The sequence below is a fragment of the Ambystoma mexicanum genome, chromosome 1p (assembly GCF_040938575.1).
Source record: "Ambystoma mexicanum isolate Mex_15411 chromosome 1p, UKY_AmexF1_1, whole genome shotgun sequence".
Classification (NCBI taxonomy): domain Eukaryota; kingdom Metazoa; phylum Chordata; class Amphibia; order Caudata; family Ambystomatidae; genus Ambystoma; species Ambystoma mexicanum.
Window position 1 is genome coordinate 458786388 of NC_090921.1, and position 17839 is coordinate 458804226.

Consider the following 17839-nt stretch of genomic DNA (forward strand, 5'->3'; position numbering starts at 1 on the left):
AGTGCCTTTGCCTCTTGTTACCTCGTTTTGGAACTGTTTTCTCGCTGCCTGACCCTTGGACTGTCCCTGGTTTGCCTTACGGATTTCGTTTCTTGCCCTGGATTCTTGGCCTCTGGCCTTCATGCTGAGCGCTTGCCTGTCTGCATACCCAACATCTGCCCTCAACCACTTGGGGAACTCCCAACGCCTCTCTGCTGTCATTGAACATCTTTGCCAACACATTAGGTAAGCCATTTAGGATCATTTCCCTGAGGTTCTACTCTTGCCAACTGCTCTGTGCTTATCCTATAACCTATTGCCTTACAGCGTTCGAGGGGTCCTTTTCCGGCTGTTCCCGAATCCAGGCCTACGAACCACTTCACCTGTGGCCTCAAAAACCACACGGGCAGTATTTCTGGTGTTGTCTGTGCGGTACTTGGGGACGGACGTATCCTTACTCTGCACGACCATCAAGTCTGTAACAATTATTGAGATCCGGGGACCTATTTTAACTGGGCTTTTTAACGCAATGATGGTGACGGGCATTGTTCCGGAAGAGTGGAAGAGGGCAATCATTGTCCCCTTATTTAAGAAGGGGTGTAGAGATTCTCCTCAATCCTATCGCCCTATTTCCCTTTTAAATTCTAGTTGTAACATTTTTGCCAGAGGTCTTGGCGCCATCAGGTGTATGTATGCTTGATTTTAATGGTCAATCAAACAAAAAGTTAATTAGCACTTTTAAAGTTGATTACACGTGTTTCGGCTCGCCTGAGCCTTTTTCAAATCTGGGCTATTAATGTGCACAAGAAGATATAAAATAAGGCATTACACATCATAATCCATGAAAGCAAAAGAAAGAATAATAACATAATTAAATTACACAATTATCAATTGTACAATCATTGTATAAACATACCCCAAATTACAAAATTGTGATGCAAACCGTATAATATTAGACAGATAAATACGGGTTGGTGAAGGGGAGGATTGGATGGGAAAAGAAAACAAGTCCAATAATAATACATTGCAAGGAACAAAGGGGAAAAGAACCATTGACAAAAATCCATTAGTTCGATTGTTAATGTATGTGGTTCTCAACTCAAATTCCAATATAGTATATATTGCAACAGCCCCCAGGTATGCTTACCCGTGGATAACGTGAACAATCCATATGACTGTTGGGTCAGTAATAGCGGGGTCAAATCCACAAGTTCAAAGATCTGAAATCAGAATATTCAGCATATTGCTAAATTAACAGGAGCAGGTTATCAGGCCCGCCGGTCTCACATCCAAAAAGGAAAGTCGTTTTAAAAGCGGGAAAAGCATGAATAAGTACTATTACAAACAAAAATATATAAAGAAAGCGAGGGAAACTCGTGACAAAACGTTAAGCAAAGCCAATTTTTATTTAATCAAGCTGCTGACTATTCTTAAAAAGTATTTGGATAAGTTGTAAACCGATAAAAGGGTTTTTTTCTAATTTGAGTCATAAAAAAGGCTCTGTATCCCCTGCTGAAGAACTGTCAGATTATTAAAGACCGTGAAACACGTGTCGAGGGCAACAACTGTTATTAAGGATTTATGAGAAATAATCAAAAAAACGAATTAAAGAAAATATGTGAAACAAACAAATTTGGATTCCTCTTTTTATTTTCTATCAATAAGCTTGCTGAGGGCGCAAATCAGTTTTTAAGCCTTTTTTCTTTTTGAAAAAAGACATTTTTTTCTTTCATGATTCAGTCTGATCAGCCTCAGACATGAGAAAACCAACTTGCAGCCCAGCAAACAAATCCTCAAAAGGAGAACAATAACTACCAACAATTGTACTTCATTGGTTCGCTGTAAAAGAGTTGAAATAAGGCTGAAAGAAGGGACTATCTGGCCCTTAATATATTTTGTAAATTAACAGATATGCCTCATGAGCCATGTTAATAATCTACGTGGCATCTGTAGATGTCTCGAAGTTAAGTACCTCCTGCTATTCTCACAATGTAAAAAACATTCTACGGATATCCATATAAAATACTCATCTGAGAAAAGTGTGGTAGGGTGTCGAGATCTATTGAACTACTAGTATTCACTTGGCATTCTAGTAAAAAGCGAACTGACTAAGTCTTATCAGTGTGTCATTTAAATCACAAAACGCTACGGATCCCTGTATTCTTGAACCCAAGTAACAATACATATGGTGCGGAAATACTAAACCCAAATCCGATCACTAGACAGCGTTTATACTGGGATTACTAATAATGCTGGCAAACTTACCCTTTTCGTTCCAAAATTGCCCGACATACCTGGGTAGGTGTATGATCACCATGGCAACATGGTCATGCGTTGCCATGGTGCGCACGAAAGTCCAATCGCCCAGTTACTGGAAGGATGGCCGCCATTGCTAAATGGTGAATCAGTCATGTAAATCTTATATTTACTCGTAATGATCCGAATCAACAGGAGTGTATTGGCTTATAGCGTTACTCCTTTTAGTGCCTGTTAGTCCAAAAAAAAACGTCACTCTTCCATCGGTGATAAGGACATTTTTAGCAAGTACGTACATTTTGTATTTAAATTGTCCCTTAATAACTTCTGCACAAACTATTCTTGATTTAGGTGGCCACAGCTGCCTGACCACAGTTATAGAAATACTGTGCTGCTTAGCTGCTTGTAAATCCTCACAACAATCTTATTAACGCACTCATAGCTTGCTGTACATAGGTAAGTACGGTGCAGTCTGCCCACAGTAAGTTCACCATGCCCGACCGCATAAATATTTTAGATTCCATTGACAGAAATCCATTTGTATCGCCAAACGGTTTTATTATCTGACCACTGATTCATTACGGTGCAAGAATGTATGCATTGCGGTCTGACTGAGGCATTACCCCATGTCCGACCGCATATGTGTTGACATATATATTCCAATTAGCCTCCAATAATGACGCATGAAATATTTGTAAGTGAACCAATATCGGCTCTTACTTGAAATTACGAAAATAGATTTCTAAATTTGAAAGGAATATTTCCTCATACAATATCTGATTAATATAATTTAAAAGTACCTAGTGTCCCGAAAGGTGCTCACACCCTACATTACTCACAAATGCAAATGAGGTTCGGTCGAGCTGTGTTACATCTACAGCTCACATTGCAAATAACCTTTATTAAAGTAAAAGCAGTATCAATCACTATCAGATCATAAATAAAGACATATTACATGGGTTCAAGTCCCAAGAAAAAATAGGAAAGTTAGTAATCACGATTGCATGCACCCTACTATGTGATTACTCGGCCAGGAAGTTAATCTGCTGAACAAATTCAGTTTTGTGTTACTAGTCATGAATGTTACAATTGCTACTACTACAGGAATGACACATCTCATTATCACTATTGAGACCTGTTATTGTTGCATTAAAGAAACAAATGGCACGTGCATCTGCCTGTCTTAATGATTTAAACCTGTCACCTCCTCTTTTATTGAGAGTGACATGTTGAAGGCCTATAAATCTGATCTCAGATTTATTGTGCATTTTGGTGGGAATTCTGCCAGTGATCAGCTAATTGAAAGGATGGATCTTGAATGCCAATGTTTGCCAAATGTTCACGTATTCTTACTCTCAACTCTCTTTTGGTGCTCCCAATATAAATCTTGTTACATACACAAATGATACATGGATTCGACCCCGCTATTACTGACCTGACAACAGTCATATGGATTGTTCACGTTATCTGCGGGTAAGCATACCTGTGGGCTGTTGCAATATATACTATACTGGAATTTGAGTTGAGAACCACGTACATTAACAATCGAACTAATGGATTTTTGTCTATGTTTATTTTCCCCTTTGAATCTTGTAATTTATTATCATTGGACTTGTTTCCTTTTCCCATCCAATCCTCCCCTTCACCAACCTGTATTTATATGTCTAATATTATACGGTTTGCATCACAATTTTGTAATTTGGGGTATGTTCATACAATGATTGTATAATTGTGTCATTTCATTATGTTATTATTCTTTCTTTTTGCTTTCATGGATTATGATGTGTAATGCCTTATTTTAGATCTTCTTGTGCACATTAATAGCCCAGATTTGAAAAAGGCTCAGTCGAGCCGAAACACGTGAAATCAACTTTAAAAGGGCTAATTAACTTTTTGTTTGATTGACCATTAAAATCAAGCATACATACACCTGATGGCACTGAATCCTGGAATTTCCTCTTTTTGTACTACAAATCAATTATTTTCCCAATTCAACTTGGGTTTCAATTTTTGGGTTCTATGGACCAATGTCTTAATATTTATCTGATAATCGCACATTCGCTATATATAAATAGCCAGTTTGCCTGACATTTATGGGCCTTAGCACTGCTTTTGATAAGGTTAATAGAAGTAAGTTATGGCGGGTGCTGAGGTCTTACGACTTTCCATCAGGGATTTTGGCTCTTCTTATTTCTCTACATAAGAGGAATGTGGCATGTGTAAGAACAGGGTTGGAGGGTCATGTTATGCCTTGGTTTCCAATCCAGGACGGTTAGGCAATGGTGTGTGCTTGCCTCGATCCTGTTTTCTTTGTATATTAGTAAATTGTATGAGGCCCTGGTAGATTGTCAGGTGGACGTCTCTAATATAGGGGGTATGTCATTGCTAGTTTTAGTTTATGCAGATGATTTGCCCGGTCCCCAAGAGCCTTACAGTGCTTGATTAATAGATAGGAGAGCTAGATCGGAAGGTCAATTAAAAAAAATCTTAAATTATGTATAGTGGTCCGACTAGGAGGAAGGGGAAGTTTGGGACCATGTGGTGTAAGGCAGACCCAATTCAGCATGTCGATTCTTTTGACTGATTGGGGGTCTGCTTTTCGGAGGCTTTTTCTCCAGAGGCACATTTTAAAAAACAATTGTGCGCCTTGAGGCAGTCTGCAGGGGGTATTCTTTGCTTCATGGGGCAGCACAGGCAGAAGACATTAAGGATAAATGGGACAATCTATCTGGATAGGACTAAAGGAATAGTAAAATATGGTGCATCTATTTGGGGATATGTGAACCAAAGGGGTATTCCATATGAAGAAAATGCCTTTCTGAAAAAGCTGTTGACCCTACCATCATCGGCTTTGAACTTTGCTGCCCATAATGAGGTTGGTCTGACCTATCTTGCAGACGAGATAGCGAGAGAACCGTTTTTACTATGGCTCAGGGTTTGGACAAATTCCAATGCTTCTTTATCTAGGCATTTAATAAGAAATATTCTAAGGTGCACAACAAATGGCTTTTCTTATATAAAACAAATGTTGCAGAACATACATTTGGGGAAGCATTTTGATGAGCCAAGCCTATTGAGCAGGGCGATGTCCCGCGTTTTGAAAAAGAGAGTGACAGCTTGGATTCACGATGATAGGGAAACACTGGAGATTGCAAAACCTTCGAATAGACGCTTCATGTTATTGGCACAAGATTTGGCCTGGTCCCATATGAAATCCCAAAGATGTCATATTACGAGAGCCCAATTTAATTGCTTACCCCTGGGTGAGGTAATGGCAAAAAGAACGGGACTGACTATACATCCTTGTCCTGTATGTCGGGTCATTTTGGAGGACCTGGCAAATTTTCTGCTGTTTTGCCCCAGCTATGCTGCGCTAAAGAGGTGGTACTTGGTCCCTGTTTTTAGAGCAAAATGTTTTACTCGGCATGTCCAAGTGCTTCTCATTTTGTTGAAGGCGGAAGCACCCTTGACACCTTGGGCCCTGTCGACTTTTCTATCTAGGGCTTTGAAAATGTGTCGGAGGATATTACAGGAAAAAGATGCCTTTTAGTAATGAGTTTATGTGTTGCTTCCCGCTAATAAGGTGGCTAGAGTTTGTGAGTTCTATGTTATGGCCCCACTTGTTGAGGTCAGCCAACTTTTAATGTTTTAATATTTGTATGTGTTTGATTTGAAGCCATCTGTGTTTTATTTTATGTGAGTGTTACTTTTATGCATATTTATATCCAAATAACGTTTTATTGACTGACTGACATATTTAGAAGATCCTACTTTTGTATTGTATATGCATTTAGACCTTTATTCTGAGGCCTGACCCTGTCAAGAGGGGTTGGAGACTCCTCTTAGCCTGGGGTGGCACAGAGCGAGTGCTGCCTCAGAGTTGGGAGGGCCCTAGTCACGACCTTCATGTGCCTGCATGTTTGAATTAAGTACCACTGTCACTAGCCCCATACCTGCGCTGGCCAATTTCTGTTTGTTGCATAGTACCGCGTGTCCAAGCAGCACTAACGTTGGAACATCCAGCAAACAGCCTGACTCTGAGAGACAGAAAAGAACAGACCGCAAAGAGTAGACAGGACACAGAGCAAACCACGCTGCAGCTTGAACAAGAAGAGCTGCTATGCGACGTGCACCAGCACAATGCAACACTAGCGAGTACACAGAGTACTCCAAAGATGTTCTCATGCTCCTCTAAAGAGACATTGTACTCACCTCCAAGGGGCCACAGACCGGTTCCCTCTCCATGCAGCATCTCAAACCGGTCAGGAAGCATGTGCACGAATTGGGACATTGCATGCAGAGGGCCGCTATTGCCTGAAACCAGTGGACCAACGGATGAGAAAGGGGGCAGGGCTTAACACCTTTTTTTATGTTGACTTGCCTGTAACACCTCCCATGGGAAAAGGACGGGCAGCAGTTGGCCCGGGGAACCATGCTGTGGGAGAAAGCCAATGAAGAGGGATGGGGAGGATAAAAGGGGGGCTCAGGAAGCTAGAAGGTGTCGGTTATTAATATGGGGTCAAAGGTGGACTAAAAGATCAGGCGTAGGACGGATGGAGTAGAGGAGTGTGTAGGAGAATTGCTGAAGGAGTGTGCAAGGTAAGGTACGTTTGGTGGGAGAAAGTGGTACTTTGGTTTGCGTGTGCCTGCCAGGTTGGTGAGTGAGATTAATAGAGAGATAGTGTAGGGAGCGACTGAGAGATAGTGTAGGGAGTGACTGAGAAAGTGTGGTGCCTTGCATGTTGGTATTGTATGGTTGTGAACTGTTAATGGAATGTGGATTGTAGGGTGGCTGGAGGTTCTCGGTTTGACGGTTGGTGCGGACTTCAGCTTGGGAGCTTGGACCTGAAGGATGTATTATCCCTATTCCCCTGCCTGACCTTCTGCTGTACCTTGAAGTAATAAAGTGCCTCTTTCATTAGTGTACTTACCGGCTCAGCGCTGTCCGTGTGTGTTGTCTCGCAAGCCTGAACACTTCAGAAAGTGACTGGGGAAGTGAAAGGAGGTCGACTGAGGGCAGAATGTGTTAGTGGAAGAGAGAGCAGTAGTAGACGGGAGTGAGAGTAGCACTGCAGATAGGAGAGAGTAGCAGGGGTGTGGAGAGGTGAGACCAGTAGCGGTTGTGTAGAGGTGAGAGTAGTAGTCGTGCGTAGATGGGAGAGTAGTAGTTTGGCGAGGGGAGAGAAGTAATAGTGTGGAGAGGTGTGAGAAGTGGTGGTGTGGAGAGGGGTGAGTACTAGTGCAGAGAGGGAAGATGGAGATTGGTAAGGAGTAAGATCGGAGGGTGAAGGTAGTTGGAAAGAGATGAACATCGGAGGAAGCGTGAGGGTGAGACGGTGGGTGGAGTAGTAGAAGAAAACAGAGCAGCGGGAAGTCACACGGAGATGAATATCTGGACGTAGAAGGAAAGGACCAAGTGAGGCCTGAGTGTTTGGAAGGCACCAACGTTGACGTTATCCTGTATTAGGGAACTTAGGTCATGGACCACCTTGATTGTTCCTCGAGGGAGTGTAGATTGAGAAGGCGCTTTGCTTGTAGGCCATTGCCACTAGATAGACAGCTTCTTAGATATTAAAGGTTACCGATTTCTAGTGACAACCCTGGGGTTGAGCGAGATCCCTGGGTTGGGGAGAGAAGACCCTTCTCTAGACGAGAAAGAGAGAGATGTCCCTCCGCAAGCCCTTAACTATTTTAAGAAGAAAGGCCCTTGAACCGTCTTCTAGAGTTGGTGCCTTCTTGAGGCCATCTTTGACACTTATCAGTAGATGGCTGCAGCATGTTGATATGCTGCCTGAACCCTTTATCCATATAGTCAATGTGCAGTGTGCAGGAGGTTCAGAGTCCTACGTGGCTTTCGGGCTTCTGGGGGCAAACTGTGAATTGCTCATTTTATGATGTTAATAAATAAAACAAAAATACAATTGCCACACACTGTAACCACGGTTTTCAGTACAAAGGCCAGCCATTAAATAATATGAAACGTCCTCTCATCCGCCTTAGTGGGTGAAACGACCGATAGTTGTTGGGTGGGAATAAAGCTCTCACTGTAGGATTTGCAGGCGTGTGATGCTAGGTCTCTCAAGTCGGGGCCTTTCAGGAGTAATAGACGTAAACCCTACATTCAGATTAGCAAAGCACTGCAATGTATGCATTAAACATCCCTCGATGCACCTTGATCTATGAATGCTGCCCCATTAACATTAGCCAAGCTGAGCTGCCAGGCTGGACCCCTACTTCTCCACAACTCCTGTTTGCACGGTTTCTGTTGGTAGGTATGCCTGTGCTGATGTTGTCCTGGGCTGGGCCCCTGGAAACATTTTACAGCGCCAGCACGTATAATGCACATACCATTCATTGCCGAGGTTTGCAAATTGTTGCCTCGCCTAGGAAGCCTTCAGCCAGGGAGGCGTGAAACGGAAGTATGAACCGTAGCCTTGTGCTGGCACATGTTTGAGGCTATGGGATGTGGGAAGGGTGACCATAGGGGTTAGGGACATCCGCTGCTCATCGATGTCTCTTCTGGAGGGGACGGGATGTAGGTGCGGGATCTTTTAATAGCCCCATCCCTCTAACAGCCTTGTGCGTAGGAACAGTCCTACACCCGTGCGATTTCTATAGCTGTTGTGATAAAAACACAGAGAATTGGAATGACTACCAAGACCCTCCCAGACTGGCTTCAGCATGCCTTCATGAGTTGCGTGATGCCCTTGAAAGGGCGGGGTCGGTGGAGAGCCAGATGTTTGCGGCTGCTGCTTGCAGGGTATCACTACATATTATCCCCACTAAAAATATCACCATATATATGGTCGTCTGGAACGGCCATAGGTCATATTTTTGGGGGGGGGGTAATTTTTGGGGTTTTTGGGAGGGGGGTTGCAGGGGTGTCCCCCGCTCCTTTTAAAAATAATGCAGGAGTTGCAGGGGTGTCCCCTGCAGGTTGCATGCCTTACTATCGTTGCAGAAGTATTTTTGCAGGGATATTAACACATGGAACCGCTTGCAGGGAGTATGGCAGATCCTATGCGTACCTGTGGAAGTTGGAATGAAGTGAAATGATGCTCTAGAGAGAGGCTCGGGGTAGGACACGAGTAATCCTTCAAGTAGAGTTGCAGGAGCGTGGTTCCTTGGAAGGGGGTTTCCAAGGAGGCTGACCCATGTTTTGTAACCACATCTAGTAGAGTCGTGGAGCTGTCCGATTACAAGCATAAATCGGCAGTGCCATGAGTAGTCTGTCCACGCGGTGCCCAGCCACATGACCGAGTTAGACCACTCAGGCAGCTGATGCCAGCCAGGTAGTTACATGACTTAGCCCCAACCTCGCTGACCTATAAATGGAGGCTGCAGCAGAGGGGTGGTGTGGGAGTTAGTAGTTGACATGCAAAGGTGCAGGTGTAGTATGTTTGTGCGAAAGGAGCAGGCGAGAGAGAGCAGAGAGGAGGCGGACAAGAAAGAGAGTAGAAGAAGAGGATGAGGAGAGGCGAGAGTGGAGAGCAAGAGGTTGACAGGAAAATGAAGGGAGGGGAAGAGGCAAAAAGGAGGTGGGGAGAAGGAAGTTAACGCTGAGTGAGGAGGTTGCGAAGTGAAAGGAGTAATGGCAAGTGGGCCACCCTTCGGACTCCAGGTCCTAGAGAGGTTCCTGACATGCTGGGGGTACCTGGTAACCACAGCCAAGAGAGGCCAAGAAAACAGTGCAGGGTGCTCCACATGTCAGAGTGATTGTTTACTGGAGCCAGGGGGCAGCGGAATACCGTACCACGAGGACCCTAGATAACTGGGTGTGAACACAATGAACCTCACTATGACATTTCATGTGAACGTGTACATGGTCTCGAGTCTTGTGTTGATACCTGGTAGTGACTCCACAAAACGTCCATAAGGATAGCGCCTGGCCTTCTAAGGTAAGAGAACACGTCTTAGATACTTGAAAGTTAAGAGACATGGTAAGGATAAGGGGACACTGAGCAGAAGATAATGAAAGACCCCGTTTAGAGGGACGCACTACGAAACATGCATTTTTATTTTGGATTCGTTTCGGCTGCGTGGAAACCAAGGTAACGGGTGTGTAGCGTGACTACTTTCAAGCTGTGCTCGCATCTTTCAGTAGCGCGTCCACGGTGCCCTGCAATGCCCAGCAGCCTCCACTCTCCTCATCCCGTTTAGAATCTACTCCACTTTCCTAAGTTTGCAAAGTAGAGAGGCGGGTTAGTGCAACTGCTGCAGAGATCTCCAAACAGCAGCTTGTTTGCCGCAGCCTTTTTTCCACTCCAAACGTAATATATTTAGTTTGAGTTGGGCAATTATAGCGCCTGGTATTTAAGTATGAAATAAAAGGCCAATGCTTGTGGTGGTGTGCTGCATACATGGTATGTTGTATTAAATGGTGTGGTTTCCTTCAGCTTTTTTTAACACTAACGTAACGGACACCAATCCAAGAACAGCATATCTTCTGAGTGTTTAGATACTGCCACAGACATAAGCAAAACAAGCTTTGGCAATGCCAACAGTTTGGGCTCTTGTGTAGGCATGAGAAAGGTACTTGCCAGGCACTGCCGTAGTGGCATTAACTGGCCATCGATGGCAGCAAGTGCAAAATGGTGCGACATCCAGGGCCTCTAATAACAGTTCCTGGCAAATGCCTAATACTTGTACATAAGCCAAAATTGGCTTTGCCAATGTTTATTTTTAAAAGGACTCCAGTGAAGGACACGCACAGTGCTTATACATTGAGTGGCTGAAGGCAGACCTTCTAGCTACATCTTTATTATGCCAGACTTGCGTTTACACCTCCAATTAAGCCATTAACTCTAAGAAGACTGCTCTGAAAGACCAATGGCAGGAACTTCGAGGGCAACGTTTGATGGGAAGGCTTGAATAAAACGAGCTCAAAGCGTTCCCATGAGGAGTTGTTTTGGATGGGGAGGGGAAGGTAATGGGTGCGAATGGCAATAGGAATTATCACGGCCATGGGCAGTCAATGGGTGGGCAATTAACTCACAACACCTGCAAGCATTCTGTCCCTCCTCCTATGCTATTTCTCTTTATCTGTACTCTAGTGAGATAGATTTGGCTTATAGGTGGCGCATGCACAAGCTAATAGCCCAAACTAAACACAAGTGAGGGTAATAATAAGAGACAGGGGCGCTGGGAGAATAAGCCAGACACTGCGTCACGTGTTCCTTTCATTTCACCTGTACTGCAGTCGCTGCTTCCACCACGCTTCAAAGAACAGTGCAAACATATCTAGTACAGGTAGTAACAGTGCACCTGAGTACTACTACAGCACCGAGCCTTTGTAACATGTCTCACGCCAGAGCCGGTAAGCAGGAGCTTTAGAACTCCACCCCAGATATATGTCCCCTGTCTGTAGAATCTCGGATAATGTATTTTGCACTATGCCTGTATATTCTTAGTTTAACAGTCCCGCGGGATATATCCCCACTGTCCCTGTAAAAGTGTTACTGATTTGTGGGCACACTTCCAAAGATTGGCTTGCATTTCTGTCTCTGAACCTTGAACTCTTTCGAGGATACGGTTCGCTCAAGATTTCGTGGACAGTTTCGGATTTGCGAAGATGCTGAAATCTGGGAGTGAGACAAATCTAAAGTAAGATACATTGGGAAGAGCACAAATAGAGAAACAGAGAAAGAGTGTGCCAGTTTGAGGCTGAACGTGTAAGACCGAAGTGCAGGGGGAATAATTGGTGTGTTTATTGTGTGATGGAAAAGGGGAGGGAAAAGTGCCTGTGTGAGGCACCACCCGAAAGTCATAGGTATCCACAGAGCTTGAGAACAACTGAAAATTCGAGACGTGGAAAAAAAGGTGAGTGTGGGCCTGCGAGACTCATGAGAAACACAGGGAGATATTCAACGAGAAAACCAATGGAGGCATGGCCTTAATGTAACCTCTTTTCTTTCTTCAGAGTGATGCTGATTTAAAGTCACTAGTGCTGCGCTTTTACGCACTGCAGAACGAACGCGTGGAGGCCTACCGGCTGTTTGAGGAGTAAGACTTTTACTTTACTTTATGTATTGGCTTGTTTGATAGCAAACCTCATGTGTTTGAAGACACCTGTGATTGGTTGCACTAAGCAAAGGAGCGGCAGTCCTCGATGAAAGCTAAAATCAATGCTCTCCTCAATAGAGCTCTCCATGCACTGCCCAAAGCAAGATCATGGTGTATGTGGTCCATGAAATGTGGACATGATTGCAAGGAGCACAAGAGTACGAGGACGCCGTTTCTCAAAGTGGCTAGCGCGCAGATGGATGCCATTGGTCCTCTTCCCTTTTTCTGAAGACACTATTTACATGCTACACTTTAATTCCAGGTAGATTCTGGCATACTCGGCCATAAACCAATGAATGATATTTGACGGAATTATTTCGATGGCATGGTGGGGAAGTAGCTTTAGGTTGACTGGCTGTTCACAAAAAGTGCATCAACGAAGAGACAGTCAATAGCTCGTATTAATGCCGTTTCTCTGATAGACGGCAGATGGCAGCATACGACCAGTTGTACATTGCAGAGTCAAGTCTTTTTTGGTTCCCGGCCGCAATACACGTGGTACGGGAAATGACATTCCGAGATAGTTGTTTTCATTGACAAACTTTTCCCTTTAGCTTCTACGCAAGATTCCCGACATTATTTAAGACCCCCAATGTTCTTGTATTCAAAAATAATAATAATGAATACTTTAAAGTGCACATCACACATTCTCTCGGCCCATAAATCTTTTTATTACCAAAATCGAGATACTTATTTTATGAACTCGGATGGATAAAGCCCTGAGATTGTTCTCGCTTCTCCTCCCACTCCCTCTCTCCCAGCTGTTTACTTGCCACCGTGGTTAAACAGAAGACAGGTGATACAAACATTAGGTTCACACCCCTCATAACTCTGTATGGTGATTATAACTACGTAGAAAATATACCCGGTCAAAGGTGTAATGATGTGTTGACTCAAAGTAGTTCCAAAATCTCTTTATGGCAATTCAAGTCTTCCCTTTCCCTGAGTTCCCTGCTCTACTTTACAGTCCCTTTTAGTTCGACTCAGTTTCAGGGGCCTAATGCTCAGCCGATTTTGGAAATCTGTAACCCAGGGGTATAGCAGCCTGCCAGCTACTTGATATTGACTACCAGCAAGTATTAAGCCCCCTCTTACTAAGGTGTGCTGTGCATCATGTGGGACAGTCTCACCCTCTAACCACAAGACCAACCTGGACTCCGCTGTGCTCCTACCAGCAAGTATTTCTTCCCCCTTACGTTCGGGTTTTGTCAGGCTCTGATGTTATTACCCTCCAGATCAGAGTGACTCTCCTGCCTCTTTTGGACCTCTCTCCCTCTCCCTCCCTCTCGCTGTTTCCCCCTGTCTCCCTCCCTCCCCTCTCTCTTGTCTGTATCTCCTCTTATCTCTCTCAATGTCTCTCGTTTCTCCAAGTGGCTGCCATACATTCAGTACTGCGAAGGCTCTGCTCCTTGGGGTTCTTTCCTGCTCTGGTCCTTTCCGGTGTCTGGGATCTAGCCCTCAGCGGGCTCTAACTCTTCCACGTGGGCTCCTTTTTCCTCCTGTCTGCCCTTAGGTCCGCAGATTGGTCTGTCTCCTTGACCATATGCCGTCCGTATTTTTATAGTACCCCTGTTTCATGTGCTTGGCCAATACTGCCATATTCCCTTACCTCTCTCATTAGTTAGTTATATCCTTTTCTGTATGAGCTCCCTGCCAGGTGTTACCCTTGATGCAGTTATTATTTCTTTGTGTGTCTGATCGTTTACTCTCTATTGGTAATTGACACTTGTTGCACTGGCACAGTGGCGACTGAGGATCTTAAAACCTAGTCCTCCATTTTGAAGTACGGTCGAAGTGGTTGGGCTGCAGCATGGCTCAGTGATCGGTCTTCCCGCTGTCTCTGACCAGTCAGATGACTAGCTGCTTCCGCAGTGAGGTTCTTTCGCTCGTCAAGGCTGCCCGGTGTCAGATTGTCACCGGTGCTCATGCTTGTAAGTGCAAGCGTCGGTGCCAGCAGGCACATTCTTCCAACTATCCTCCTTAAGTCAAGCCTGGGAAGACCTTAACACCTGGACTGGGTGAGAGCTATAGAATTAAGTGGCACATTACCACCACTGGATGTGAAGAGTAAGCACTTTCCCTCAGATTATAGCCCTGTTAGGTCTCCCATAGCATCTGTACCTTTGCTGTCATCATGAGAGAGGGCCTGAGACACGCGCAAGAGACTCTGGGAAACCCCCCGCCCCCTAATTCACCTTCTCACATAGTAGACAGGCAATCTTGGTATGCGCTGAAAAAGAGGGGAACACTATGGGACCTCGTCACACTACTACACATGTACCCCAAAACTATCCTATAAAGAATAAACCTATTTTATGTTGGAGTGGGTAGTCCATAAAGTATCCAAGTTTAGTCATGACCTTCCTGTTTGATTGTCTCATGGAAATTAGTTTACCAAGGTTGGGCTGTCCCCATGGCCCCATCGGGTTCGGGAGATTACTGCTCAGTATATTTGGTGGAAGGAGAATTGGTCGCAGTTTCTTGGACAAATTTTACTGCCTATATATATATATGGGGCTGGGTTTAGGGAAATAATTAATTTAGGAGGGCTAAAGGGGAGTTGCGTGGGGGTCTCTCCCCACATATATATGCAGCAAAATCGACATGTCAAAAAAATCGATGAATTCTCCTTCGACCAAATGTTTTCTATAAAATCGCCCTAACCCGCCCCATCAACTAAAGTAAAATGACCATCTGATTAGGAGTAGATTAAAGGCCTGCTGGTTATATTGTCCGCTGACGTCCTTTCATGATCACAATGTGTGATTCTGGTCATACTCATATGTCCTGTCCCCTTTCTCAATCCTTGTTGGCGTCCCCCAACATGATGACAGTACTGGAACCTTTGGCAGTGAAAAATTGAGCTTCCCCATTAAATTTAATATAGCGTGCGGTGGCGCGGCCCCGGGCGTTGGTACGCCCCCTGAGGCCCTGCCCTTCGGCGCCTCACCCCAATGCCTTTTTTCCGCACGGACAGTGTCCGACCTGGAAGCTAAGTGCAGAGACCTTTTCTAACTTTCTGCTTTCACCCCGTTATGTTTTTTTGATATTTTGTTCACCTCCCTTTGGTGCCTTGCCTCCCCCAGCACATGTTGTCTACAGGAGTCTTCACGAGATGCGCATCCTGCGATTGCTTATTCCCTGCCTCAGACCCTCATGCGCTCTCTTAAGTGTCGGTGGCCCGACCACCACTGGGATCTGTGCGCGGCTTGCAGCACTCTGTCACCGGGCCTTGAAGAATCGTGTTCACGCTGGAGTGAGATCTTCCACTCTTCTCCTCCAGGTCCTCTTAAAGAGTTAGTTTCCAGGACCTCACGTCATGACAAGGTAGCCCCTTTGTTTAGTATGGCTCCTCAGCGCAGAGATTTCCACCCCAGGAATTTCTACGGGCAAAGGTACCTTGGATTCTGGTTCTGACAGACCCGAAGCCAGCAAGGCTACCGGCTCCCAAGCCGAGGGACCCTGCAGCTCTTCTGAACGGTCCATGGAGGGGCGATCAAGTTCGTCCTCCTCTTTGACCCCAGTGGGCAAGGGATCTTTGTGTTCTACCTCCAAGAGTCAGTCCGTAGTATGATCCAACATGACTTCCAGCTCTGTAGCTGAGGGTACCAAGCCTACCGCAGCCACCTCTGAGGTAGTTGTGCAGCACGATTTGACTACCGGCCAGCAGGCTGAGGGCGCTGGATCTACTTGAGCCATCTTTGAGGTTGACGCTTTTGTTTCAGGTTCTAGGGTCAAGTAGTGGGGAGCGGCGGCAGACTTTATGGTACAGGCGGTTGGTCTCTGCATGCTTACATCCACCCCTCGCAGCCTTAGGGCTAGACACCCCAGGCGCCTATACACTTCGATCAGGAAAGGAGGCACAGCGCTGTTTATGGCCATACACTGCGCGACCCGGCAGCTTGCGAGGACCTCTTCTTTAAGCACTTCCTCCTCCGCATGCGTTCTCTGCAGATAACAGGGCTCTTTATGTGGGTATCTTCAAGGAAGTGATCCCATAGGTCATGCCTCCCAGGTCTCCGTCTCTGGGTCCTACTCTGGTTCCTCCGGTGCTTCGAGTGCCAGTGCCTGTTCCTGCTCCAGTCCATGCCTTGCTAGCGCGCCTTAACCCCCTCCTCCTCCTCCTCCTCCTCCTGTACCACCAATGCCTCACCTGCAGTCCTAAACGGATCTACAGCTATCTTTAGGTCAGAATCTGGTGTCCCAGGACCTGGACTCCCCTCCGTCTGGAAAAAAGGGGAGGAGACGATGGGAACCACGTCGATTACGCTCAGGACGAAGAGGCTTTGGCCTCAGTAAGGCTTTTCAGGACCATCTTCAGGGCCCTGCAGAGTTCCTGGGGGTCCCTCAGCCTGAGGAGGCCACCCAGGAAATGGGGGTTCTAGCAGAGGTTTTGGCCAAGTGCAACACAAGCTACTTGGGCATTCCCCTCCAAAAACATGTCCTGCAGGTGTCGAGAAAGGTCTGGGTGAAGCCCAGGGCCAACACCCAGATGAACAGGAAATTGTACAGCCGGTTCAGGCTTTTGTATGGGGAAGCCAGTCCTCCGGACCTCCCACCCCCAGTCACACTCATCGGTATTCTAGTCACTATGGTGAGTAACTTTAATTTGTATGATCGATTACTTTGTTTCCCTTCTTTCATTGTGCGTCCTCTGAGCTTAAGCAACCTTCTGCACAAACGCTCCCAGAGCATTGGACACAAACATCATTGGAGCTAAAATGGAATTTGCTGCCTTGGGATATTAAACGGTCACAAATGGTGATCATGGCAAAAATTGAGCATCTCTCCTTAAGGCTGTGTCATTGGTCATCTTTCTTTCAACCGACATCTCTTTCAGCCTGCAGGTGTACAAGTCTCTGTCCACATGCATAGTACTGCCAAATCCACCTTTGTGTTATTTCCCCCACACTGTCATCTAGTGGTATGCACACAGAACATTGATGCTGGACTTGTTGGCAAACTGAAAAGTAGAGCACAGCCAGGTTTTCTGGATATCCACAAATAAGTAGGAGGAGAAGAATCTACATAGAATGAACTTCACTCAAATGGTTTGCATATTTGTTGGTTCTTCTGTGAAAAACGTGACTGGATTTGAGCATTTGATGGATTGACTAGTTGAACCCTGCAAAACACTCTTCTGAATTATATCTCGTGTTGCATGGAAAGTGAAATGCAGAGAAATACTACAGGTCACACAATTCCTCATCTGGTTTTTGTTCTGCAGTGCTAGTTCCAGGGAGCACACAGCTTTAAGAACCCAGTAGTGTAGGAGGTCTTCCTGGAATTGGCATGACAGATATTTCTTTATGTGCTTGGTTAAGGGGTGGTTACACACAACCCCAAATAAACCAACCCACAAATTAATCTGTCTTTTAACAAATTTGTGCCAAGGCGGTGTGAGGGAACGTTGGGCATGAGTGAAGGGCTGTTAGTCCAAAATATCCTGGGACTTTTAATAAAGTCCAATAACACTCTACGCCGTTCTGTTTGTGCCCATTTGTGTAGAAGGTTTACAGAGGGATTAGCTTATCACTTCTGA

The 17839-nt window shown here is 45.3% G+C and overlaps 1 protein-coding gene across 4 annotated transcripts in view; it reads left to right on the forward strand.

The window, feature by feature from the left end:
* The window catches only part of REX1BD (required for excision 1-B domain containing), a 298422-nt gene that overhangs the window by 111235 nt on the left and 169348 nt on the right, over positions 1–17839 (forward strand). For all 4 annotated transcript variants that reach the window (XR_011303914.1, XR_011303913.1, XM_069649293.1 and 1 more), the window contains exon 3: positions 12155–12237. Coding sequence is in view for 2 of the 4 variants with exons in the window: in XM_069649293.1 (XP_069505394.1) it covers positions 12155–12237 (83 nt within the window). In the remaining 2 variants the exon portion in view is untranslated. The remainder of the gene's footprint in view (positions 1–12154; positions 12238–17839) is intronic.